The 26,870-nt window shown below is 59.8% G+C and overlaps 1 protein-coding gene across 8 annotated transcripts in view; it reads right to left on the reverse strand.

Moving 5' to 3' along the window:
* Positions 1-723: 723 nt before the first annotated feature.
* MAPRE3 (microtubule associated protein RP/EB family member 3) overlaps positions 724-26,870 on the reverse strand; it is a 74,815-nt gene continuing 48,668 nt past the window's right edge. For 6 of the 8 annotated variants that reach the window (XM_043541975.1, XM_037893671.2, XM_037893672.2 and 3 more), the window contains exons 2-7: positions 8,914-9,041; positions 7,781-7,926; positions 5,731-5,932; positions 3,597-3,751; positions 2,303-2,455; positions 724-1,858 (exon numbers count right to left, since the gene is read on the reverse strand). In XM_043541975.1, the coding sequence (XP_043397910.1) occupies positions 1,790-1,858; positions 2,303-2,455; positions 3,597-3,751; positions 5,731-5,932; positions 7,781-7,926; positions 8,914-9,034 (846 nt within the window). In that variant the 5' untranslated portion in view covers positions 9,035-9,041 and the 3' untranslated portion in view covers positions 724-1,789. The remainder of the gene's footprint in view (positions 1,859-2,302; positions 2,456-3,596; positions 3,752-5,730; positions 5,933-7,780; positions 7,927-8,913; positions 9,042-26,870) is intronic. The other 2 variants (XM_027825249.3, XM_043541973.1) reach the window with 1 other exon arrangement.

Raw genomic sequence — 26,870 nt, forward strand, 5'->3', positions numbered from 1 at the left:
CACGGGTTTAGTGCCGACAGCCTCAGCAACGTTCTCAGGCCGTGTCCACACCATGGGTGCTGGAGGAACCGTAGCACAGACCACACCAAGAACGGGGGGCCGGCGCTGTCATTACCCCCCGAGCGGCAGGAGCTCGTGGGCGGCAGGACACGCCTGCTGATGGAGCTGTATCTACACCAGGGGTTCGGGTGGGTTAGCTTCGGGGGGAGCATGGTAGCTAGTCTCAGCAGGCCACAGACGGGTCTTGGGCTGAGCGGGTACATTGCAGGGGGAGCTCCTGGGGGAAGCCGAGCCCTCTCCCCGGGCAGAGCCATGGTGCGAGCGATGGGGGGTGCAGTGTGGGTCTGTGAGTTCGACGGGGTTCAGGGAACTCCGGGGGTTTCCTTTACTGGCCCCGCAGGGCCGGCTCTGGCCTGAGCGAGGGTCCAGCAAAGAGGTGCCAAGGGAGGGAAGCGCGGTGCTGGTGGGGTGTGCCAATGGGAACCACCTGCCTCTGCCCTGGAATCCTGGCTTTTGGCCGTGATGCCACGTTCTGTGCAGTGATGGCCGGGGCCCTGCCCCGACCTCAGGGCATTAGGTGCCCATCCCTCAGCAGCTCCAAAGGGCCTAGCCCTCCTGAGACGCCCACCCCCTTTGGAGCTGGGCCCCGGCCTGCTGCTCCGGAGGAACCCGGTGCTCCATCCCCTGGCCTGGGGTAGCCGAGCCAGAGATGCCCCCAGACACTCGTTTACCACACCAGTTTATTTGAAATCCAACGTAACACAGATGCAGGTTTGCACAGCAGGTGACTGGGCAGACAGGCAATATGAACAGGGAGGCGGGCAAGGCAGCAGCGGCTGTGTGGCATTCTCATCGGAACGGCAGGACCCCCGGCGGTGGTGCTGGAACCCGCGGGGCAGGGACTGAGCCTCCCGGCCCCGGGTCTGCACCTCCAGGCCCGGGTCCCGCACCCCCAGCAGCGGGCCAAGTGCCCTGCGCTGCAGTCAGGGCGGGGCGCTTTGTGGGTGACCAAAGGGGAAAAAGAACATTCGCAGATCTCAGTGTGGAGCCTGGGGGCTCCCGCTCCCCCCAGCGCAGTCGTGTTGGGGGTGTCCTCTGCTCTGGGATCCTGCCAGCCCCCAGGATAAGTGGACACCTCTCCCCCTGCCCTGGGCATGGCAGGCAGGGGGCGGGGCGCGCTGGGAAAGCCACATTTGCAGCTTAGTCGTCGTTTCTGACAACGTGAACTGAGACCAATAAATCAACGCGCCGTCCCCCGCGCCTGCGAGGCCAGGGCAAGGCCAAGCCTCGTGTGGTGCAGGGGCGCTCCTGGAGCCCGCACGCTTCCCAAGCCGTGACAACCGGGCGCCGGTGCCCACACAGGCAAAGTGCAAGTAAACGCCATCCCGGGGCTATACACAAAGGGGTCGGGCTGTAGCTATAATACAGGGGCCAGGCTGGGCGGCGCGGGGGCCGGAGCCTTCCCTGGGAAGGCTGCAGCGCTCACACCAAAGGTGACAACTGAAATAAATAAGGGGGATGAGGGGGCGAGGGGCCCGAAGGGCCGGGGCCCTTCCCCACCCTGGCAGCCCCATGCGTATTTACAACTCGGTTCTCCTCTCTAGGCATTTGTCGGAGTCCGTGGGTCCCAGGATCTGCTGGCTGGACAGAAAGCACTGGGGTGGTGGGCTGGTTGGTTGAAACTCTTATAATGTGTGATAGTGCAGGCCGCGGCTGTAACGCAAACCCTCCAGTGTCTATGTCAGGACGAGCACGGCCGGCGCGTCACGGGATGCAGGAGGGCTCAGAGCTAGTATTCGTCCTGGTCCTCCGGCTGCTGGTCCTCCACCTCGTCATCCTCCGGAGGCGCAAAGCCTTCCTGTGGGGGGCGCAGAGACGGCGTGAGCCTCCCCTGGCCCCGTGCCACGGAAACCACCCGGAGAGACTCCCACCAGGGAGGAGACGGGGGGGCCCGGCGCCACCTCCCCTGGGAACTCAGCCCCATCCCGCTCCCCGCGCCAGGTGCACGGCTCTGACCGGCCTCCCCGGGAGCGACCCGCTCAGTGCCCAGCGGGCAGGCACTTGGCCCTGGCAATGAGGAGAGACCCGTACCCAGCTCCCACAGCAAGGCCCCAGAACGGGACGGAGCCAGGCACAAAGATCTGCCCTGGCACCCGCTGACCGTGAGCCCCAGGGCCTGCCCAGGGCAGGGCCGAGAGACGAGACAGCCTCCCCGATGGTCAGCAGGGCCAGCTGGCACCGGCCCAAGGACCGGCCAGCACAGAGGCTGGAGCTATTCCATGGCGCTCTCGTGGGCACTGACCTCAGTGGCATACAGGATGCCAATGATGCCCGCGATGACGGGGCTGTTCTCGCTCTCGTGCTCCTGGCAGATCAGCTCAATGTCCCGCAGTTTGCTGAAGTAGAAATCGCGCTCCTTCTCCAGCCCGTCCACAGTCAGCTTCAGGTCCATGAGCTGGGCAGGGCAGGGAGAGGAGCTGTTAACAGAGCCCGGCAGGACCGGCGTCTGTGCCCCCCAGCAGGACTTGGCTTCTGTGCCCCCCAGCACCCTGCAGGATTGGCATCTGTGCCCCCTGTGAGGAAGCGGGACTGTTCTTAATGTTTCCTCTGAATAGTGTGGGGGTGCCTCAGTTTCCCCTATGGAGTTCTTAAGTCTCTAGGTGGTGGGATAAGGGTGTATGATCATTGCAGAGCCCGAGAGGGCAGGTGTGTGCAGGGGTCTGGACACAGAGAATGGCCGACACCCTGTTTCCTGGCAACTGATGGCCTGGCCCTTGCCCCCTGCAAGGTGAGAGCTGAAGGGTTGGAGAACAAAGGAATCAGGTGCCCTCCTGGCCCGGGAAAGGGACAAAGCCCAGAGGAGGAGGGGCTGGAGGGAGTTTCAGTTTGGGGCTGGCTGGGGACATGGAGTGAAGGGCAGACCTGGTTGTCTGGCTCGCTGCCCCCCAAAATGGACCCAGCTGAGGGGTCCTGTTCTCTGCACCTACAAGCTCTGTGTTAGACCGTGTTCCTGTCGTCTAATAAACCTTCTGTGTTACTGGCTGGCTGAGAGTCACGTCTGACTGCGGAGTTGGGGGGCAGGACCCTCTGGCTTCCCCAGGACCCCGCCTGGGCGGACTCGCTGGGGGAAGCGCACGGAGGGGCAGAGGATGCTGAATGCTCTGAGGTCAGACCCAGGAAGGTGGAGCCGGGGGAGCTGTGTGTCCTGCAGACAGGCTGCTCCCGGAGAGGAGACTGCCCCAGAGTCCTGACCGGCTTCGTAGGGAGCAGGTCCAGAGCATCGCCCGGGGACCCCGTGACACCCCCCAGCACCGCACGGGATCCGATGTCTATGCCCCTCAGCACCCCGTGGGACCTGGCACCTGTGCCCCCCGGAACCCTGCCAGTGGGACTGGTGTCTGTGCCCTCCCCAGCACCCAACCTGGGACCTGGCACCTGTGCCCCCCAGCGCCCTGTGGGACTGGCACCTGTGCCCCCAGTACCCTCTGTAGGGCTTGGTGTCTGTGCCCCCTGTGCCCCTCGTGGGACCTGGCATCTGTGCCCAGCACAGCTGCTGCCCATGCCCCGGGAGCAGCCCGGCCACCCACGCCCCTCACCTGCTGGTTGAGCTCCAGGATCTGGGTGTCGGCCTCGCTGCCCCCGTTGCGGGCAGCAGGTGGGTTTTTTCGGGTGATGTTGCTGGAGATGACATTGGTCACTCGGGTTGGCACCGGCATCGTCTTCGGGGCTGTAGGGGAGGTTCTCTGGGGGGCTGGAGAGAGCCGCCCGAGACAGCCAGAGGTTAGCACGGGTCCCAGTGCAGCCCCCCCAGCCCCAGCACAGCCCCACCCCAGTGCAGCCCCCCCCAAGCATAGGCACCCCCCAGCGTGCCCCACTCCCGGTACAGCTTGCTCCCAGAGCCCCTGCTCAGCACAGGCCCTGTCCTCTCCTGCGGGGTGCGGGATACGGGCATGCGGGGTGCGGGTGTCAGGGGCAGGGGGTCAGGCAGTTGCTGGCCAGGGGTCATATAGGGCTGCGCTGGGCAGGGGGTTGCAGACAGAAACCATGGCGCAGGGTGGCACTGCCCAGAGCACAGGAGTCAGTCAGGACACCTCGGTTTCACGCCCTAAGTCCTGGGTCTTCCCTGCCTCGGTTTCCCCAGATGGGAGAACAGGGCCTCCCCCATAGTGGTGCGGGCTGCGGGGGGGTCATTCATTAGCAATTGTGGGGGGAAGGGCAGGGCACAAGAATGCCTGTGGGGCAGCCCCATGGCCCTGTGGGCAGCGGGGTACAGATATCACCCCCCCGAACTGGTGCTCCCCCCGCCAGGAGCATGCGGGGGAGGTGCCACATACAGCCATGCACCTGCCCCAGCTCTGTGGTCCCCCCTGTGGCCCCCAGAGCTCAGTATGTTTCTCCCCTGCTGCGCCCCCCACCCCACCCTGCCCTGCCCCGCCCCAGCTCAGCAGACCCCTCCCCGAGTGTGAGGAAACGGGACTGTTCTTAATGTTTCCTCTGAATAGTGTGGGAGTGCCTCAGTTTCCCCTAGGCAGTTCTTAAGTCTCTAGGGGGTGGGGTAAGGGTGTATGACCGTTGCAGAGCCCTAGAGGGCAGGTGTGTGCAGGGGTCTGGACACAGAGAATGGCCGACACCCTGTTTCCTGGCAACTGATGGCCTGGGCCCTTCCCCCTGCAAGGTGAGAGCTAAAGGGTTGGAGAACAAAGGAATCAGGTGCCCTCCTGGCCCGGGAAAGGGACAAAGCCCAGAGGAGGGGGGGCTGGAGAGAGTTTCAGTTTGGGGCTGGCTGGGGACATGGAGTGAAGTGCAGACGTGGTTGTTTGGCTCGCTGCCCCCCAAAATGGACCCAGCTGAGGGGTCCTGTTCTCTGCACCTACAAGCTCTGTGTTAGACCATGTTCCTGTCGTCTAATAAACCTCTGTTTTACTGGCTGGCTGAGAGTCCCATCTGACTGTGGAGTTGGGGGGCAGGACCCTCTGGCTTCCCCAGGACCCCGCCTGAGCGGACTGGCTGTGGGAAGCGCACGGAGGGGCAGAGGAGGCTGAATGCTCCGAGGTCAGACCCAGGAAGGTGGAAGCTGTGTGAGCTGTGTGTCCTGCAGACAGGCTGCTCCCAGAGAGGAGACTTCCCCAGAGTCCTGCCTGGCTTCATGGGGAGCAGATCCAGAGCATCGCCCAGGGACGCCGTGACACCGAGCCAGCCCCTACTCCCTGCCCTCCGGGGAACCCGCCTGCCCCCAGGGCCTACGGGCTGTGCCCCTCCTCTAGCCACCCCCTCCCTCCGCTGACACTGCAACGCTGCAGGGCCTTTGCCAGGCCGGCACTCACTGTCAGCGGCTGGGTTGGGCAGGGTGGGGCAGGTGGATCCGCAGCAGGAGGTACCCCCCATCACGCACCCCTTCACCGGCCCCCCACCCCATCCCTCACCCCCCCGCTGGCCTCCCGCCCCCTTGCCACCCATCCCCTTGCTGCCCCCAATCCATCACCGCCTCCCACCTCTGGGAGCGCCCCACCCCTCCAAACCTACTTGGCACTCCCGAGCCACCAACACCACGCACGCGGCGCCACGCCACCCAGGGGCTGCCGGCGCGATGGGCAGGGCCCGACTGGCACCACCGGTGCAGGGGCTGGGGCAGGCAGCCGAAGGCCATGCTAGCAAGCTGTGCGACCCCAGCAGAGTGGGGATCCTGCAGGCGCAGGGATGCCAGCTGCCTCCAGGGGTCGGCGACATTACCTGCAGTGCCAATGGGTTTCTTGGGTTTGTTGAAGTTCTGATCACCTGGGTTTGGAGACGGTGCCACCTCCTGCCCTTGCCGTGCCAGCAGCGGGTTGTATTCCTTCCCATCGTAGTTGGCATCAAAGAATTTCTTAAACCACTGAATAAACTCAAAGTTATCCTGGAACTTCCCTTTCACCAGCTTCTCCACTGCGATGATCTGGAGGGACAGGCAGGGCGTGAGGGGCTGGCAGGCTCGTGCTCCCCCACTGCGCCCAAGGGTGAGCGCCAGGGCAGCTCCTGCGGGGTCAACTGGCATTTGCCCACAACCATAGCTGCTGAGAGACTTTGGGGTAATGCCGATTCCTATCGGCTCCCCGGGCCTGTCTCAGCCAGTCCAAAGCATTGGTGGGGGCAGGGGTGGCTGGTGGGGAGTGCCTGGTGGGCATGCGGGGGGTGCTGGCTGGCACAGGGAGGTGCTGGTGGGGGGTGGCTGGCAGCCACGTGGGAGGGGTACTGGCAGGAATGTGGGGGCATTGGTGGGCACAGGGGATGCTAGCAGGGGGTGGCTGGTGGGCATGCAGGGGGTGCTGACTGGCACAGAGGGAGGCTGGAAGGCATGGGGAATCTTGCATGCGGTGACTGGCAGGTATGCGCGGTTCTTGGCAGAGGGGTGACTGGTAGGTGTGGGGGCTGCTGGCTGGCACAGAGGGAATGCTGGCAGGCATGCGGGGGTGTTGGTTGTGGGTATGCATGCGGGGGTGCTGGCGACTATTCTGCAGGGTGCTGGCAGGTATGCTGGAGGGTGCTGGCGGGCACAGGGGGAGGCTGGCAGGCATGCAGGGGGGTTCTGGTGCGGGGTGGTTGGCAGGTACAGGGGGAGGCTGGCAGGCACAGGGGGAGGCTGGCAGGCATGCAGGGAGGTTCTGGTGCGGGGTGGCTGGCAGGCACAGGGGGAGGCTGGCAGGCATGCAGGGGGGTTCTGGTGCGGGGTGGCTGGCAGGCACAGGGGGAGGCTGGCAGGTACAGGGGGTGGCTGATAGGCATGCAGGGAGGTTCTGGTGGGGGGTGGCTGGCAGGCACAGGGGGAGGCTGGCAGGCACACATGGGGTTCTGGTGGGGGGTGACTGGCAGGTACAGGGGGAGGCTGGCAGGCATGCAGGGAGGTTCTGGTGGGGGGTGACTGGCAGGCACACATGGGGTTCTGGTGGGGGGTGGCTGGCAGGCACAGGGGGAGGCTGGCAGGCACACATGGGGTTCTGGTGGGGGGTGACTGGCAGGTACAGGAGGAGGCTGGCAGGCATGCAGGGAGGTTCTGGTGCGGGGTGGCTGGCAGGTACAGGGGGTGGCTGATAGGCATGCAGGGAGGTTCTGGTGGGGGGTGGCTGGCAGGTACAGGGGGAGGCCGGCAGGCACACATGGGGTTCTGGTGGGGGGTGACTGGCAGGTACAGGGGGAGGCTGGCAGGCATGCAGGGAGGTTCTGGTGGGGGGTGACTGGCAGGTACAGGGGGTGGCTGATAGGCATGCAGGGGGGTTTTGGTGGGGGGTGGCTGGCAGGCACAGGGGGAGGCTGGCAGGCACACATGGGGTTCTGGTGGGGGGTGACTGGCAGGCACACATGGGGTTCTGGTGGGGGGTAGCTGGCAGGTACGGGGGGACTGGCAGGTATGCTGGAGGGTGGTTATGGGCACAGAGGATGCTGGTGGGCATGGGGAGGCTGGCAGGGAGTGGCTGGCAGGTACAGGGGGAGGCTGGTGGGCATGGGGGGAGGGAGGGAGGCTGGTGGTTCTGCCTTGTCCGCACTCGCCTCAGGCTCCCAGCTGGGCTTCCCACCCCCGGATCTCTGACACCGGGGTCCCCACATTCCAGGGGTGACTGACCCCGGGCACGCGGCTCAGCGCCTGGCAGGGCAGTCAGGAGAGGGGCCCAGCCCCTGCCAGGCCGTATGGCACCCGAATGACTGGGGCAGAGGGTGAGCAGTCCAGGTCCTCAGGTCAGTCCAGCTAACTGGGCCCCCACGTGCCGAGCCGCAGGGCGGATGGGAGCAGTGCCTGGCACGGACCCACCTTGTCCACCCCCATCTTCTTGAAGGCGGCCTGCAGCACCTTGAAGTTGTGGATGAATTCGTGCTCCAGCTTGGCCTGGAACTTCACCTTCCGCAGGTGCACGCAGCCCGGGAAGAGCATGTCCATGAACTGGCAGTAGGCAGCACCTGCGGGCATAGGGCTGCCAACTTTCTGATGGCACAAAACCAAAACCCTGCCCCGCCCCTTCTCGGGAGCCCTGCCCCCACTCGGTCCTTCCCCCTTCCTCCATCACTCGCTCTCCCCCACCCTCACTCACTTTCACTGGCCTGGGGCACAGGGTTGGGGGGCGGGGGCGAGGGCTCTCTTGTGGGGTGCAGGCTCTGGGGATAAGGGGTTTGGGTGCAGGAGGGGGCTCAGGGCTGAGGCAGGGGGTTGGGGAGCAGGAGAGGGTTCAGGGTCCCGGTGGCACTTCCCACGTCTCCCAGGGCGTGGCCGCCAGGTCCCTGCAGCCCCTAGGCGCATGGGCGGCCGGGGAGGCTCCACACGCTGCCCTCCTGCCCACAGGCTCCGGCCCCGCAGCTCCCACTGGTCGTGGTTCCCAGCCAATGGGAGTTGTGGAGCCGGCACTCAGGGTTGGGGGGTAGAGCGTGGCGCCTCCCTAGCCGTCCATGCACGTAGGGGCTGCAGGAACCTGGTGGCCACTTCCGGGAGCTGCGCGGAGCCAGGGCAGGCAGGGAGCCTGCCTCAGCCCTGGGCCCCTGCTGACCGGACTTTTATCGGCCCAGTCAGCAGTGCCGACCGGAGCCGCCAGGTTCCCTTTTCCACCGGCCCTTCCGGTCAAAAAAACAGACACCTGGCACCCTATGCAGGCAGCACGGGTGCAGGGCACCTGGCTTCCATGCCTGCCAGGAACGGCACAGCTCTGCCGACGCCCCCCCAGCCCCTGGATCCCGGACCTGGGCCCCCCCTTGCCCTGCAACCCTGGCAGGGACAGGGCAGGAGTTGGGGGCTCGGCTGGTCAGAGGGCACCTCTGCCAGCTGGGACAGGGCAGGGGCTGAGGACTCAACCACCCAGAGGGCACCTCTCCACGGCTGGGCTGGCTGGCTGGGGCAGAGCCGCTGGGCCCCTCCTGCCCTTGCCCCTCGAGCGGTTCTGGGCCCAGGGCCCCTACCTGAGCAGAGCTGTTCGATCTTGGTGTAGTTGAGGTGCAGGGAGTCGTTGACCCAGGCTAGCATGTCATGGCGACTCAGGTTCTCGCTGGTCACGGATGTGGAATACACATTGACGGCCATGCCCCAGCTGGTGCACAGAGAGAGGGTGTCATGGCAGGCTCGGCAACCCAGGCCCCCTTCCCCCCACCATGGGGCCCCGCGGGCCACGGGCTGCTCTAGCTCAGCTCCCCGCCCAGCAGGGCCAGGGCCGGGGCCAGGGCCGGGGCCAGTGGGCAGCGTCTCCTCCATCCCAGGAGCCAGCCTGGGTCGCCTGCCACCCATCTGTGCTCAGGTGGGAAGTGTCCCCAGGAAACGCTGGGCTCCCCAGTGTGCCCGGCTCAGCCTGGGGGTCCCGGGGCAATGGATGCTGGGCTGTGCAGGGTCATTGGCACATGACGTCCCCTGCTGGGGGCAATGCGTGCCAGGGGCCAGGGGCAATGCAGGCTGCGGGTACACACCGTGCCCTGCTGGGAGAGCTTCCCCTGCAGGTGCTCCTTGAAAGCAGAATGTCACCAGGCTTTACCCCAGCAAGGGGCGAGGGTGGGGAGTGGGGGCGCCCAAGAACCCCTCTTGGAAGCAGTGCTGGGAGCAAACACCCCATGCGATGGAAAGGGCGACGGGATGAGTGAGGAATGTGCACGGCCAGGGCTCAGTGCCCTAGTGCCCCCACTCCCCACAGCCCGGCCCCCCACTGAGCCTCCTACCCTCAGCACTGGGTCTGAGGGGACAGCGCCCCCTAGTGCAGCGGTTCTCAACCTGGGATCTACGGACCGCAGAGGGCCTGCATTGCCTACCCATTAACCCGAAACAGCCGCTATTTCGGTTTGCACCACACCCTCCCGGGGCCCGGCCGGCGCTCACCGCGCCGCGCCTTCCCAGGGCCCGGCCGGCGCTCACCGCGCCGCGCCTTCCTGGGGCCCGGCCGGCGCTCACCGCGCCACACCTTCCCGGGGCCCGGCCGGCGCTCACCGCGCCGCACCTTCCCGGGGCCCGGCCGGCGCCGCAGCGCTCACGGCACAAGTGTCAATGTAAAACACTCACTGCCTGGGACAGCAAATCAGAAGGTTTTTTTCTCAGACATCTGGCGGGTGGAAGTGGAATATTTGTATCATGTGTGAGCAAATTACATTAAAATGGAGACGTTTTTAAAAGGCCCTAATTCTAATCCTGCTGGTTGTGCTGAAGCCAAGGACAAGGCACAGCCAAGGAGGAGGAAAGAAGCGAAGGACGGAAAGTTTGAGGAAAGCGACAGTGATTTCGGTGTTACGGAACTTGGCGACAGATGAGCACAATGCGTTGTGTGTGTGTGTGTACAGATCCCATCCACCGGAGCAGTGAAACCTGCAAACCTGAACCCACAACTCCCAGCAAGGCACTGGAGTGTAAAGACAAATCCAGAGACTTTGTCCAACAAGAGAGAGAGGCATACAATCCACAGACAACTCAAATGACAAATGTAACATCGGTTCCTGGCAAGGCTCTGAAAGCATCTTTCTCTCCAGCACTTTGGATTGCGGAGTGAAAAGTGCCCTGCCACGGGAGACGAACCGCTTCTCCCAGCGGCTGTAGAAATGTGCATCATGCTGGTAAGCGAGGCTGCAGCGAAGAAACTTAAGGCTACGCCACTTTCGAAGGACACAGCTAGGAGGAGAACTGACGAGAAATGCCGCCAAACCGTACGTGTGAACAGTTTGCAGTTCAGCTTGAGGCGACAGCTGCTGTCGGCAATGCAGAATGACGAGTTCTTGGTCATTATATGTTTGGCTGGGGGAAATTCTGGAAGATTTTCTTTTTTGTCAGGAGTTACCGGACAGGAGAACAGGTCAGGACGAGTTCAGGGCTCATGACAGCTGAATTGCTGAACTGGGAGAAGTGTTGCTCTTTGCACGGACGGTGCAGCTGCCATGACAGGCCACAGGAGCAGTATCGTAGCAAGAATCCGCGCCCGAAACCTGCAAGTGACGAACACACTGTCTGTTGCCTCGCCAGGCCCTTGCAGCAAAGAGACTGGGACCCGAATTCCATGATGTGCTAAATGCAGCTGGGACCGTTGTGAATTTTGCCAAGTCCTGGCCTTTGAGTTGCCGCCGTTTTGCCAAGTCGTGGTTAGCGCTGGGAGCAGGACGTGACAAGTTACCGTTCCCTACGGCAGCGTGCTGGCTGTCTCGCGGCAGCATGGCAGAGTTCTGGAGCTTCGCACGCAGCTGCTGGGTTTTCTTTCTGTGCGTGAGCCCAAGGTCACGGCACTTCTCTGCCCCGACGTGGAGCGCGACACTCGCCGGCCCGCAGACACTCTCACTTGCGGGATGCGCGACAGCCACGCCCGGTGCCCAGAGAGCAGCTCTTCAGAAGAAAGCAGAGATTGGGACACCGAGACTGAGCGGGGGAATCTCAGACCTGGGTCCGCCACTGAGTGGATTTCTGGACACTACCAGCACCACCTCACCGTGGGAGAGAGAGCGTGGCCGCGCCCCGTCCACTTCCGCAGAGCGCTTTGTGCTGGGTCCGGGATCCGTGCTCAGCGTTTGCTGGAGCTGCTCGAGCAGACGCCTGGCCAGGCGCTGTGGCGGAGCCCCAGAAGCAATGGAAGTTGCTGGTTTTCCCTACGTCATATCTCTGAGCAGCCCCAGTGGCACCATGGCACTGGGCCCAGGCTCCGAAGGGGGCCCAGGCTCCGAAGGGGCCCCAGCCCGGCCTGCTCGCCCCGGCAGCTCTTCTCTGCCCCCAGCCCCCTGCCCACCGCTCGGGCTCCTTTCCACCCCCTGGCCACAGCTGGGGCTCAGAGAGCTGGAGCCCAGTGCCGCCTGTCTGGGGCTTTGGCCCTCCCCCCACAGCTCCGTGCCACCGGGGCTGACCCTTCCTCTCCTCCCCCAGCTCCCCGGGCCGTCGCCAGGGCTGATTCTCCCCCTCCGCCCCCGAGCTCCCCGCATTGCTGCCAGGGGGCTGGCCACCAACCCCCCCAGCTCCATTCTGCCCAGGGCTGGGCCTGACCCCCCAAGCCCTGCTGCCTGACACCTCGCGTCGCCACGCCCCCCAGACGTTCCTCCACGCCCCGCCCGTGGAACACGCCCGACGTTTCCGGTAATCTGGGCATGTGTTCGTTTCCTCTGGTCAGTTGGGAAGATCAAACGGAACAAATGCCCGTTTTTGTCAAAAAAGTCGGGATGGCCAGGACAGGGCTTCAAAAGGGAACTGCCCCAGCCAAAAGGGGGCGTGTGGTCACCCCACCGCCAGGCAACTGGGTCGGCTGGAGCGGGGGCAGACCCTGGCCTGGCTGGCTGCACCATTTCCGAGAGGCCAGAGCAATTCCCCACCCTGGCCCTGGACCGGCCCCAGCTGCGCTCCCAGCTCAGCCTGGCAGATGCCATCACTTCCGAGCAGGGCTGGTGAGCGTGGCCGGGGGCAGGGCGTGAGGGAGTGGGTCTCTGGGGGACTTGTGAGGGGTGCTGGGCTGTAACGAAGCGGCCTCTGGCGGCACACTACTGAGAGTATCAATTCAGGACACATTGCTTCGAGCAGGGCAGTCCCAGCCCAAGGCTGGGGTTTCTGTGCACCCCAAGGCAAACCCAACCAGCCAGAGAGCGAGGACTTCGGTCTCACCCCACTGGCTAACCTCAAGTCACACAAGCAATTCCCTCAGATACTCCAGTTTCCCAGTATCACCACCAGCGCCCCTCGTTATGGGGACAGATGGTGATGGAAACCAATACCCCAGTAAAAGAACAAAGGTTCCCTCGATCCCAAAGGACCAAGCCCCAGACCCAGGTCAATATACAAATCAGATCTTACCCACAGATCACGCTGTTGCCAATCCTTCAGAATCTAAAATCTAAAGGTTTATTCATAAAAAGAAAGAAACACAGATGAGAGCTAGAGTTGGTCCAAGTAATCATTACATACAGCAAGCAAGTTCCAAACACAAGCTGCCCAGCACATGGCCTGAAAGCCTTAGAGTCCTCTCCATAGACGTGTCCTTGCTGAGTCCCAAGATGTATCTGCCTTCTTTCAGTGGGTCAATTGTACAGCTGATGGTCCTTGATGGGCCATCAAGCAGGCTAGGCAGAGCTGATCTGTCTGGGGTGTCACCCAGAAGCATAACACAAGTTTCAAATACAGACAGTATAGAACCAATACTTATAACTTTAAATACAAAAATGATACATGCATACAGATAGCAAAATCACAACCAGCCAACCATAACCTTGTCTTAGACACCTTATTTGACTTCCTTTGTACAAGATTTGGTGCCACTATAGGACCTTGGTTGCAACAATGATCTATACGGTCACAGTTCATGTCAATAACGTCACACTCCCAGTGCAAAATTGCTGCAGGAAGGGATGGCACAAACATCACTGACTGCATCCCAAGAGCTCCCCATCCTGGGTTCTGCCTTACTACAGCTAGTACTGGGTTAGAAGCCGTATCCGTGTAGAACAGAAATAGTTTACCAAAGTCATGTTCAATAACATGATTGAATCTTTTTACAAACTCAAGATAAAACTTGGTTAGAACAACAGTGGATTGGATCTGCTCTTGCATCATGGTTCCTGTATGTCTTATGTGATCTTGCCAAGAGCTAAAGAAAATAGCTACTTTATCCATACAAGCTCTGGCAAATGTTTGGAACCCAATTAACATCAAGTCAATGTAGATATTAATGTTGTCCATAGTACAGAAATCTTGGCATTTAGCCTTGAAAGCAATATGGTAGTGTGCCTCAGTTTCCCTTTTCATACAGCACATCAGGTCTGGAATGTCTTTTCTCCTGTGAAAAGTTCCAAGACTGTTCATAGGCACTAACTGTGAAACATCAGTATAACAAGGCCTTTTAACACAAAATGTGTTTATGTATCTCTTAACACGTTCCAGGGTTTTCCCAAAGAATTAGGCACACTGTGCATTTTTACAGTGCTTGGTACCAGCAACACATTAGTTACAAAAATCACAATTAGCAACAACAACAAATCCATTGCAAGTGTCCATCTACAATCATTTTTGTCATGCCACAGCTTTGGCTCAATACCACTGGGGTTTGGGCATTTTAGGACTACCCTGTGGCTTCTCTTTGCACAATTAAGTTATCTTTTTCCTCCTTGTCCTGTAGAATCGAACCCTGATTTCTCTTGCTTAACAGAATTCACTGGTTGATTGGGTGTGCGCTCTTTGCTAACAGCTATTAGCAAATTTCAGAGTAGCAGCCGTGTTAGTCTGTATCCACAAAAAGAAAAGGAGGACTTGTGGCACCTTAGCGACTAACCAATTTATTTGAGCATAAGCTTTCATGAGCTACAGCTCACTTCATCGGACACATTCAGTGGAAAATACAGTGGGGAGAGCATAAGCTTTCATGAGCTACAATATAAATCTCCCCACTGTATTTTCCACTGCATGCATCCGATGAAGTGAGCTGTAGCTCACGAAAGCTTATGCTCAAATAAATCGGTTAGTCTCTAAGGTCCCACAAGTCCTCCTGTTCTTTTAGCTATTAGCAAGTCTTTTCTCCTTCTGTCAGCCAGGTAATTTTCATCACCAGAGACAGGAGCCTGTTCACCAGTTTTCAGATCCTTAACTGCTACCAATTCCAAGGCTGGACTCTATCTTAAAGATACCACACAAATCCACAGAGTCTGAGGGTGAGAGTTTGCTTGCTCTCCCCGGCATCCTTAAGCATTCAGCCCCACAACTGTTCTGCTCTGAAACACCAGGAACCAAATCTGTCCTCAGACCCTAAGACACAGACGGTTCACTCACAGAATCAGCATGGAGACGTTCCTCTCTCAACAACCTTGTCTCCCCAACGAGCTGGCCCAACACAGCCACTTGGCTCCAGGGCTCTTCAACTTTCTTAACAGCTTTCCCTCCGTCTGAGACCTTCTCAAAGCTATCCACACTGGATCTTTCAACAGGAAAGTCAGTGGATCCATTCACACCAGAAAATTTCTGGCTGTTAGGAACTGAAACTTCCTTGATCAAATCACTTCCACACCCTTCAGCTGCAGCCAACTGCTTGCACAGACCACCCTGAACAATCTTCTCTTCCGGAATCTAAGCACCAGTTCATCTTTACCTTGCTCCACAGAAGCATCGCTCTGCTGAGCCACTACCAACTCCTGAGTTTCACTTACACCCAGAATCACCTCTGGCCCATCAGGCAGATTCCTACACAATCCCCTTTCGGGCAAACTGCTAGATTTCATAGTCACAAGGTCAGAGGCATTCTCCTTCCCTTCGCCACACACAAGTTCAGGAATCTTTTCCTTCTTGCTACAGGTTTCCACACCCTCAGTAGGTAACACAATCACATCACCTTTCTGCTCTCCTTGTGCCCTGGCTAGGGTCTCACCCTGATTAGACAGAGTTGCTGCACCCTTTCCCAACAACACACTAGCAACAGGCAAAATACAAGCACCAGAATTGTCTGGGCTCTGGGATTTTACATAGACACAAACTGGATGCGACCGAGTTACAGGGCCATTCTCTCGAGCAGACACAAACTTAGGACCCTTCCCTTCCTGGGCTTTAGCTGAATCCAGAACCAGCTCTGAGACAACTGCACTACCCTCAGCCATCACAGGCTGAAAGGCCCCTTCTGTCTGCTCCACAGACAAAGAAGAGCCGGACACACTTTCTCCTTTCCCAGACACCCAGCTTGGGATCTCATTCCCCTTGTCTCAGCACACAGGGCTGGTCACAGACAACTGCTTGGAGACCGGGGTAGCTCCCTCCACAGGCAAGTCAATACCCCTGACAGACACAGGCACGTTTCCTTCACTGTCCCAATTCTCCACCCAGCTAACAGGTAAGGTCCAGGGACACTCATCTTCCACTCTCCTCGCCTTCCCACCCTGCTGACTAGACACAGCCATCAGCTCACAAGGCTGCCTAGGCTCATCCAAACTTTCCCTGCCTTCCTCTCCCTTGTCCCAGCACCCAGGGGTGGTTACAGACAACTACTGGGAGAGTGGGGCAGCTTCCTTACCAGGCAAACTGCTGTTCTCCACACTACACTGAGCTACTTCCCGCAAATCGCAGTCACCCTGTCCAGGTTCACTTTACAAGCTGAACAATCCATCCCCCATCAAAAATCCCCCCTTTCCTTCCGCAGTTAGGGCTTCCACCTGACCATCCACTTGAGATCTTTCTGTGCTTGATTGAATTCCAGATTCACTATTGAGACATTAGACAGACATTCAGACACTTCATTCACAGACAAACGGCCATTTCCCACCAGGTTGGAGTCCCCCTCCCCTGGTCAGAGCACAATGGGTTAAAGACAGACAACTGCTCGGAGTCACACAACATGCCAACAGGGCCGTCCCTGGTACTATTCTGGGGGGCTGGCCCCAGGCCTCAGCGGTTTGGGGGGGCGGGGCTGGCTTGGGGGGCAGGAGGGAACCACCCCCCAGCACTCGCTGGCGGTGCGGCTGGGGCCGGGTTGCTGCACTTCCAGCCGCTGGTGAGACCCTGCTGCAGCCCTCAGGGAGTGGGGGCGAGGCTGGGGCGGGAAGAGGCAGGGGTGGGGCAGAGTGGGGGGGTTGGGGAAGGGGTGGAGTGGAGGGCTGGGGCAGGGGCCATGGGGAAGAGGTGAGGCAGGAGCTGGAGCAGGGCGGGGGCTTTGGGGAAGGGATGGAGTGGGGGCGGAGCAGGGCGGGGGGCCTGGGGAAGAGACGGGGCAGGGGCAGGGGCTGGGGCAGTACGCAGCTGCGCAGGGCACCAGGGAATGCGGTGCCCCAAGTTTCCTGGTGCCCCAGGCAGCTGCGTACTTTGCGCAGGGGTAGGGACGGCCCTGCAGGCCGACAGAGTTATAAACTGGACTTGCAGGATGATCCCGTTTCTGCTGTTCTTCCCTTGCTTTTTTGACTTCAGCTCCAAGTCTGGCAGTTTCTTGTTGCATCTGGCGAACCCTCATCTCTCTGCGAGCCCTTTCCTCTCTTTCAGCAGCTTCTCTTTCACATTCAGCCCTTTTTCCTTTCGCTTCTCTCCGTCTTTCAGCACCTCTTTTTTCCAGCTGGACCAAGCCTTGCTTCTCTCTCATTCGACTTTCTGTCAGGTTTTGATTACGTTCAAACTGCAGGCTGCCTCTCAGGGCTTGCAGCTTCGCTGCTTCTGCTGATTCTTTCTGGCTCTTGGTCACTGCTCTTTAAACAGCAAAACTCTCATTCCCAACATTCAGATTTGGACAGCGTGCGGTTCTGATCCAAAGCTTAATTGACCTGGTTCAGAAGCACGACTACACCACTGTAACAATGCGGCCTTTGGCGGACACAACTGAGAGTATCAATTCAGGACAAATTGCTTCGAGCACGGCAGTCATAGCCCAAGGCTGGGGTTTCTCCACTTCTAAGGCAAACCAAACCAGCCAGACAGCGAGGACTTTGGTCTCACCCCACTGGCTAACCACAAGTCACACAAGCAATTCCCTTGGACACTCCAGTTTCCCAGTATCTCCACCAGTGCCACTCGTTATGGGGACAGATGGTGATGAAAACCAATACCCCAGTAAAAGAAAAAAGGGTTCTCTCAATCCCAAAGGACCAAGCCCCAGACCCAGGTCAATATACAAGTCAGATTTTACCTACAAATCACGCTGTTGCCAATCCTTTAGAATCTAAAATCTAAAGGTTTATTCATAAAAAGAAAGAAATATAGATGAGCGCTAGAGTTGGTGAAATGGAATCACTGACACACAGCAATGGCCAAGTTCTTGGTTCAGGATTGTACCAGGGATGGAATAAACGGCAGGTTCAAATCCAGTCTCTGGAGAACATCCCCAGCTGGGATGGGTCATCAGTCCTTTGTTCAGAGCTTCAGTTTGTAGCAAGGTTCCTCCAGAGGTCAGAAGCAGGATTGAAGACAAAATGGAGAAGATGCAGCTGCCTTTTATAGTTTCTTGCCATGCGGCCTGTGCTTCCTTTGTTCCAAAAACAAGCTGCCCAGCACATGGCCTGAAAGCCTGGCTGAGTCCCAAGGCGTGTCTGCCTTCTCTCAGTGGGTCAATTGTATCCCTGATGGTCCACAATGGGCCATCCAGCAGGCTAGGCAGAGCTGATGCCAACTTGTCTGGGGTGTCCCCCAGAAGCATAGAACATGTTTGAAATACAGACAGTTTAGAGCAAATGCTTATAACTTTAAAAACAAAAATGATACATGCATCCAGATAGCATAATCCTAACCAGCCAACCATAACCTCTTCTTAGACACCCTATTTGACCCCCTTTGTACAAGATTTGGTGCCACTATAGGACCTTGGTTGCAACAATGATCTATACAGTCACAGTTCATGTCAATAACGTCACATGGGCATCGGGAGTCGGGGGCTGTGTGGCACGGCCTGGGCCCACCCCCGAGGGGAAGGGGCAGGCTGGCAGCACAGGGCCGGGTGGGCCAGTGTGCGTCTGGCAACTGCTAGTTCATAGACAGTGCCCTTGCGCTGGGCGGAGCGGGGATGGCCCCACCATGCCATGCCCCATTGCCCCTGGCCGGCCTCTTGCTCTGGGGACTGACCCCCCGCGCTGTGTTCCATTGCCCCCATGGGGCCCCACAAAAGGTTAATCCAGCCCTGCTGCCCGGCCAGCCATGGAGAACGACGGATGAGTTTGCAAACCCCAGGGCAGACGGACTCTGCAGTCAGATGCAGGCAGGCCTAGCTCTGAGACACTGTCCCAAAGCCGGGGGGCGGGGGGGAAGAGTGCACGCAACACTGTGCAGTCAGTTCTCAGCTGGTTCACATGCATCCGAATGGGGTATAGCAACAAAAACCACTTTCAGATGCTCTGCCGCCCAGTGAGCCCCACTGCACGGCGCCCCCCAGTGAGCCCCACTCTGCCGCCCCCCGGCACGGCGCCCCCCAGTGAGCCCCCACTCTGCCGCCCCTCGGCACGGCGCCCCCCAGTGAGCCCCACTCTGCCGCCCCCCGGCACGGCGCCCCCCAGTGAGCCCCCACTCTGCCGCCCCTCGGCACGGCGCCCCCCAGTGAGCCCCCACTCTGCCGCCCCTCGGCACGGCGCCCCCCAGTGAGCCCCCACTCTGCCGCCCCTCGGCACGGCGCCCCCCAGTGAGCCCCCACTCTGCCGCCCCCCGGCACGGCGCCCCGCAGTGAGCCCCCACTCTGCCGCCCCCCGGCACGGCGCCCCGCAGTGAGCCCCACTCTGCCGCCCCCAGCACCTGAGCCTTCTCCGGAGGTCCCACCACAGGAGCAGCCAGGACCCTGCTTATCCCGGGACAGCAGAGGGTGACGCTGCTGTCAGTCATGCCGAGAGGCAAGCTGCCCCCTCCACCCTGGGGCTGGAGTGGATTCCCCTCTCCTCCTGGGACCAATGCAGAGCCACCCCCATGTGCCGTGGGGCAGAGAGGGAGCCCTGGCCTGGATTTGCACCACTCCTGCTTTCTGGCTCCGTGCTGCACATTTCCGTCTCACCACCAGGGGGAGCCCCTCGAAAGGCAGAACCGGGCGCCTGGCAGCTGTCTACACTGCAGCGGGGACCCAGGCTGGGCAGACAGACAGGCACTAGTGGGGCTACAGCTAGTGCCTAAAACTAGCAGGGTGGGTGCCGCGGCTAAAGCAGCCCCCGGACCCCCAGCCTGCGCACGGGTGGCTAGCCAGGATCTCCGCCCAGCGGCTGCATCCACACTGAACTAACAGCTCAAGCCCCACTCGTGCCGGTCTCTCCGCCCAGGCTGGGAGCTTGCCCCCCAGGGCAGCGCAGACGTGGCCAGCAGGGGGGAAGCAGGCAGCCCTGGGTGTGGGGGGAGGAAGAGCGCAGCCCAGGCGAAGGGGGGAAGCTAGCAGCCAGCACCAGCTCCCTGCCCTGTGCCCAGGCTTTGCCCTGCCCGGGGTGGGCAGGAGGCAGCCAGTGCTGCCCTGTTTGCACACAGCCCCTCTGTGCCCGGCCCCTGGGGCTGGAGGGGTGGCCAGGCAGCCTGTGCCCTCCCGCACCGGCAGCCCCCAGCGCTCCCAGCAAAGTCACCTGGACGAGGCTCTGGCCTGCTGCGGCCCCAGTACTCAACAAGGTGCTGCCCCCCCGGGGCACCGAGCCGCTGTGTCACAGAGCACCCCCCTTCCCAGCCAATCAGACGGCAGGACGGGGGGCACCTCACCACCAGCCACACGCACACAAAGGGCAGGGGCACAGGTCTAGCTGGGGGGAGGGGGGAGGGCACTGGCTATGGGGAAACCTGGTGGGGGTGCGACTGGATCTTGGGAGAGACTCCCTGGCGGGGGGCCCGTCCTGGGAAGGGCTGGGGGCTCCGTCACTCCCCAGCAGGGAGATGGGGCTGGCGGGGAGGCGGGGGGGTCTCCCCGGGAAGGGCTGGGGGCCCTGTGCTGGGATGTTTAGGCCCAGACCAGACACAGCCTGGCTCCAAGGGGGATGGACAAGCTGCGCCCCCACTCCCCAGGGCCTAGCCGGCCAGGCTCACCCACGTGAGGCGGAGCGGAGGCTCTGACAGGGCAGGTGTCCCCGGGCCCGGATCCTGCCTCAGGCCAGCCCTTGCTGACTGCCCAGAGCTCTTGGCCCAGCTCCCCACTTGGGCAGCACTGGCTGTAGCTGGGTCTGGCTGTGCTGCCTGGCGGGTCCCGGCCCCATGGGAGGGGAGGACAGGGGGCCAAGCCCACTACCCTGCACCAATCCCTACTCGGCCCCCCGCGGCCCGAGCCAGGTGATCCCTCTGGGGGTCTGCTCCGGCTCTGGGCTATGCCAGAGAGGTTCCCCCACCAGTGCCAGTGACCCCTCGGGGACCAGTCCCCACGGCACAGTGCTCAGCAGCGGGCTCTGGCCGGCGTGGGCTGGGGGGCAGCAAGGCCCTGCGTGACGAAGCGGGACTGTTCTTAATGTTTCCTCTGAATAGTGTGGGGGTGCCTCAGTTTCCCCTAGGCAGTTCTTAAGTATCTAGGGGGTGGGATAAGGGTGTATGATCATTGCAGAGCCCTAGAGGGCAGGTGTGTGCAGGGGTCTGGACACAGAGAATGGCCGACACCCTGTTTCCTAGCACCTGATGGCCTGGGCCCTTCCCCCCTGCAAGGTGAAAGCTAAAGGGTTGGAGAACAAAGGAATCCGGTGACCTCCTGGCCCGGGAAAGGGACAAAGCCCAGAGGAGGGGGGGCTGGAGGGAGTTTCAGTTTGGAGCTGGCTGGGACATGGAGTGAAGTGCAGACGGGGTTGTCTGGCTCACTGCCCCCCAAAATGGACCCAGCTGAGGGGTCCTGTTCTCTGCACCTATAAGCTCTGTGTTAGACCATGTTCCTGTCGTCTAATAAACCTCTGTTTTATTGGCTGGCTGAGAGTCATGTCTGACTGCGAAGTTGGGGGGCAGGACCCTCTGGCTTCCCCAGGACTCCACCTGAGCGGACTCGCTGGGGGAAGCGCAGGGAGGGGCAGAGGATGCTGAATGCTCCGAGGTCAGACCCAGGAAGGGGGAAGCCGTGTGAGCTTCTTGCCCTGCAGACAGGCTGCTCACAGAGAGAAAACTGCCCCAGAGTCCTGCCTGGCTTCATGGGGAGCAGTTCCAGAGCATCTCCGTGACACCCCCGTGCAGGATGCAGGCTCAGACCCAGCGGGGAGTGGCCATGGAGCCCGAAGGGCTGGAGCCAGGGTGAAGCAGCCCAGAGCCAGCCCGCGGGGTGGAGCTGCCCTGCCAGGAGTCACTCTGTGCAGGGGGCTCCTGGGGAAACGTTAAGCTGATAAGCGGTTTACAGGGGTTCCCATTTCGCCTCAATCGCGTCTTAATCCGCCCGAGATCGGCCACAGTGTACGTTACAAGGGCTCAGGCCGGCAGCTCTGCCCAGGAGTTTGTCGGGGTCAGGAGCTCCAGCTGGCAAGCCCACATTAACCCCCTCCTTGGCATGCCCGCGCTGGCCTGGGCACACGGCAGCCCAGCGGTCTGCACATGCTCCACAGCAGCGACTGAGGGGTTAAGCACAGAGTGCTTCGAGCTGGCGCTTGGCTGAGCGAGGAGCTCCCCCGGCCCCTGGCGAGAGCCGGGGACCCGCAGAATCCCCTCCCTGCCAGCCTCAGCCAGGCAGAGCCGCGGGCACCGCCGGGCTGGGAGGAACACAGGATTTCCAGGGAGGGGCAGAGGAAGGGGGCCCCGGAGCCCGAGCAGCCATGGAGCCCGATGGCCGAGCGGCGCAGAGTGGGCAAAGGGGCAGCTCTAGCTCTGGGCAAGGTGCAGTGTGGGGGGTGGGGATCCCAGGTGTCAGACAGAGCTGGGCCAGCCCTGGCCCAGGGTGAACTGGTCCTGTTCCCGGTCAAGGCAGCTGCCTCAGTTCCCAAGGCTTTCGCCAGCCTGGACAGCTCCCCCCTGTCCCAGTGCAACCAGCCCCCCCGGCTGTATCCAGAGTCAGCACAGGCCTGAGTGTGAGGCTGCCGGGGAGGGAGAGGTGATTGCTGGGGGGTGCTTTCCTGTCTGGTTCAGAGCAGCGAGCCCCACAGAGCTCTGTGGGCGGAGGGGCCAACAGGGCGGCATGGGTGGCAGAGGGGAGACCCAATGACCTCACAGCGTGGGAGGGTGTCGCTGTCCCCCCATACCCAGGGGAAGCTCAGCTGGTGGCAGACAGGCTGTTAAACACCCCCTGGCTTTCTCCCCCCCGCCATTTTTTCCCTGAAAAATTAGCAGCAGCAGGAGTCTGCCTGCAACCATGGCAGTGAGCGTCGCCCCCATCGCCTGGACCCGGGCCTCCACCATCCTCGCCCTGAGCCGAGGGAGCCACGTGCCCCCTCCCCCAACTCACCGCCGCAGCCTTTGGAGTCCCCACTTTATTCTGCTCTTTCCTCTCTTGCTTTTCCTCCTGTCTAACACGAGCCTGGCTGAGCCGGCCAAGACTGCTGTGAGCCTGGGACCACTGAGGCAACTCAAACAAATCTCCAAACTGGCTGATGCTGGCACGAGTTTGCCAGGTCTCGGAGTCGCTGCTAAAACGGCCAGGTGGGCCTGCAGTTCTCCAAGGCTGAGGCTGCACAGGCAGTCACCACCACCGCCAGAAGCTGCATTTTCTGTCTCTGCGGTTCCTTTCTCCCCCCTCACGTGAGTTTGTCTGGCTCAAGTAGCCAGGTTTAGTGTCACAGCAACAGCCCTGTCAGTGCAGCGAACACAAAGGTACAAAGCTCAGCAACCCTGCGGCTGTGGCAGAAGGACTGTTACCGAAACTCCAGCGTGAACCCCAGCCTGATACATGGGAGATCCTGCTCTGTCGTCCTCTTCCCATGGCTGCTCTGCTCTGCCCCCATCTTCCTCCGCTCTCTTGGCTTTTCACCTGATCCCAAAATCAACTGTACGGAGATGAGACCGCCCATCCAGCTCTGTTGGGCCTGAGAAGGACCAGTGAAGGAGAGGATCTGACCAGACCAACCAGCTGATGTCCCTGACCAGGGAGGCGAGCTGGGGTCCAGAGCAATAGCTGGTTTGCCCAACCTTCCAGCACAAAGTATCCATCTGTGACTGACCAGTCGCCCTATACCCAAAAACATCAAGAAAAGCATTTCCCCAGCTTTACTATCCTACCTCTTCTCTCCCTTCTGCATCAGTCTGCCTTGTCTACAGCAGGACAGCGACTATCATGCCCGACTCAGAATTAAACACACCAGCCCCTTTGTTGACTTGTTGGGGAAGAGTCAACATGGTTTTGTAAAGGGAAATCATGCCTCACCAATCTACTAGAATTCTTGGAGACAGTCAACAAGCATGTAGACAAGGGGGATCCAGTGGATATAGTGTACTTAAATTTTCAGAAAGCCTTTGACAAGGTCCCTCGCCAAAGGCCCTTAAGCAAAGTAAGCTGTCATGGGATAAGAGGGAAGGTTCTCTCATGGGTCAGTAACTGATTAAAAGACAGGAAACAAAGGAATATATGGTCAGTTCTCAGAATGGAGAGAGGTAAATAGTGGTGTTCCCCAGGGGTCTGGACTGGACCCAGTCCTATTCAACATAATTTATTATCTGAAAAAAGGGGTAAACAGTGAGGTGGCAACATTTTCAGATGATACAAAACTACTCAAGATAGTTAAGTCCCAGGCAGACTGCAAAGAGCTACAAAGGGATTCACAAAACCGGGTGACTGGGCAACAAAATGGCAGATGAAATTCAATGTTGATCAATGCAAAGTAATGCAGAGTGGGAAACATAATCCAAACTCTACATATAAAATGATGAGGTCTAAATTAGCTGTTACATCTCAAGAAAGAGATCTTGGAATCACTGTGGATAGTTTCCTGAAAACATCCACTCAATGTGCAGCGGCAGTCAAAAAAGCGAACAGAATGCTGGGAATCATTAAGAAAGGGATAGATAATGAGACACAAAATATCATGTTGCCTCTATATAAATCCATGGTACGTCCACATCTTGAATACTGCATGCAGATGTGGTCGCCCCATCCCAAAAAAAGTATATTGGACTTGGAAAAGGTTCAGAAAAGGGCAACAAAAATGATTAGGGATTTGGAACAGCTTCCATATGAGGAGAGATTAATAAGACTGGGACTTTTCAGCTTGGAAGAGAGACGACTAAGGTGGGATATGATTGAGGTCTATAAAATCATGACTGTTGTGGAGAGAGTGAATAGGGAAGTGTTATTTAGTCCTTCTTATACCACAAGAACTAGGGGTCACCAAATGAATTAATGGGCAGCAGGTTTAAAACAAAGAAAAGGAAGTATTTCTTCACATAACGAACAGTCAACCTGTGGAACTCCTTGCCAGAGGATGTTGTGAAGGCCAAAATAATAACAGGGTTCAAACAAGAACTAGACACATTCATGGAGGAGAGGTCCATCGATGGCTATTAGCCAGGATGGGCAGGGATGGTGTTCCTAGCCTCTGTTTGCCAGAAGCCAGGAATGAGCGACAGGGGATGGATCACTTGATGATTCCCTGTTCTGTTCATTCCCTCTGGGGCACCTGGCATTGGCCACTGTAGGAAGACAAGATACTGGGCTGGATGGATCATTGGCCTTACCCAGCATGGCTGTTCTTATGTCACCTCCCTCTTCCCTAGCGTATCAAACAGAAGTTCCACTCTTGAGGCTCTTTCTGGCCTGTCCCACCCTACCTAGCATCAATGACCCGCTACCGAGGTGTCGCCTCTCCCTGCCATCTGCCCATGGGGCCAGCATCCACTGCCCCCACGTTTACCTTTCACACACGTTTACCTTTCATCCCGCTCCCTCCTGGGAACAGCCACAGAGGTACTCCAGCTCTCCTGCAAACCTCTCCTTTGTCTGCAAAACCTGACCCCGGGGAGGCTGCTGCTGGGTTGAGCGCTGCCCAGCGCGGCCCCCTTGTCCTCTCACGTCTGTCTGTCTGTCTGCAGCTGGTCTCTCATTTTATTAAACTTTGATTGTCAGCCCCGTGGGGCAGGGGCTGGCTGTTCACTCTCTGTCTGTCCAGCACCTGGCACAATGGGGGGACTGACTGGGTCAAGATGGGGGGCCCAGCTGCTAGGGTAACCCAAATAATAAGAATACTCATTTTAGAAAGAAATCTAAATCTAGTTCTGATGTGAATTCTCCAAGTGGGGGAGAATTCATGGCACCCTGGCCAGCGGACCCAGTGGTTAACTCACCGTGGGGGAGAATTCACGGCACCCCTGGCCAGTGGACCCAGTGGTTAACTCACCGTGAGGGAGAATTCACGGCATCTTGGCCAGCAGACCCAACGGTTAACTCCCCTCACCATGAATAACCTGCAGTGTAATGCCTGTTGGAATCTGCCCCATTTCACTCACCAGCCCTGGGGCTGGTTCTGCCTTTGGCTGAGATTAAGGAGCTGCCTGCTCTCAGAAATCTCTCCACACAGATGCCGGCCAGCCGGTCGATCAAGGCACCTCTCAGCTGTCTCACAGATTCTTTAGCCTCTCCCTGCCAGGCCCTGTCGCTCTTTCCAGTCAGCCAGCATGTTCTCAAGTGTGGGCACCAGAGCCGGGCGCAGCGCCCCGAACGGTCACCCCAACGCAAGGTGGGTAACTCAGATGGGGAAGGTGAGGGCAGCGTCACACTGGCTGAGTCTGGGGTCAGAAGGAGTAAGGAAGCATGTCCCAGCCCCCACTTATCCTAGCCACAAGCCAAGCAGCGTCCAGCCCCATGCCCATCAGCCTGCCCTGGAGCCCTGCCCGCCCTCTGGGGAGACAGCAGAGAGAAGGGAAGTGGGCTGGAAGAGGCTCCTGCAGATAAACAAACACTGCTCTCCCCCCCGCAAGAACCCTCTTATCCAAGAGCCCTGGGGGCGAGAGCTGGACACCTGCCCTCGGTACAGGGGCACCATCGCCTGCTGATAACAGAGTCCCCAGGCTGCCCTGAGGTCTCACCACTCCTGAGGGGGCTCTGTGCCCCCAGCCCTCTGCCACTGCTGTCAGGGTTCAGCTGCGGCCCCCCACGCCAGCAACGACCAGTATGTGCTTGGAATGTGTCTCTGCAGCCACTGGGGCTGGCCAGAGGGTGCTCTTGCTGAATTACAGATCCCTTTAGCGAGGGAATCGGCGGGTGCGAGGCGTGCCAGGGCGGGTGCGAGGCGTGCCAGGGCGGGTGCGAGGCGTGCCAGGGCGGGTGCAAAGTGGAAAGTTCAGCGTGAGCTCTGCCCCGTGTGCAGACGTCTGAGTGTGGCATATTTGTGGCTGTACCACTGGCTGAGACAGGCTCCGAGGCTGCAGCCTGCCCGTGGATTAGCTCACGGGAGAAGCCCTGCGTGCTCAGCACATAACGAAGGTGGTACCTCCATGCATACCAGGGAGGAGAATTAGGGCTGCATCTAATACCTCTCATTGCCTGATTTCCTCTTGCTTTATAGCTCAGCCTCAGTGGGCACTAAGGCCAGCTTTCGTCAATGTCACTTCACCTGCCAGGGCAATGCGCCACCTCTGCTGGCCAGCAGGCGATCAGCACCCCATTCCTTTGAATGCTCACGCACTGCTGAGCACCACTGTG

The sequence above is a fragment of the Chelonia mydas genome, chromosome 3 (assembly GCF_015237465.2).
Source record: "Chelonia mydas isolate rCheMyd1 chromosome 3, rCheMyd1.pri.v2, whole genome shotgun sequence".
Lineage (NCBI taxonomy): Eukaryota > Metazoa > Chordata > Testudines > Cheloniidae > Chelonia > Chelonia mydas.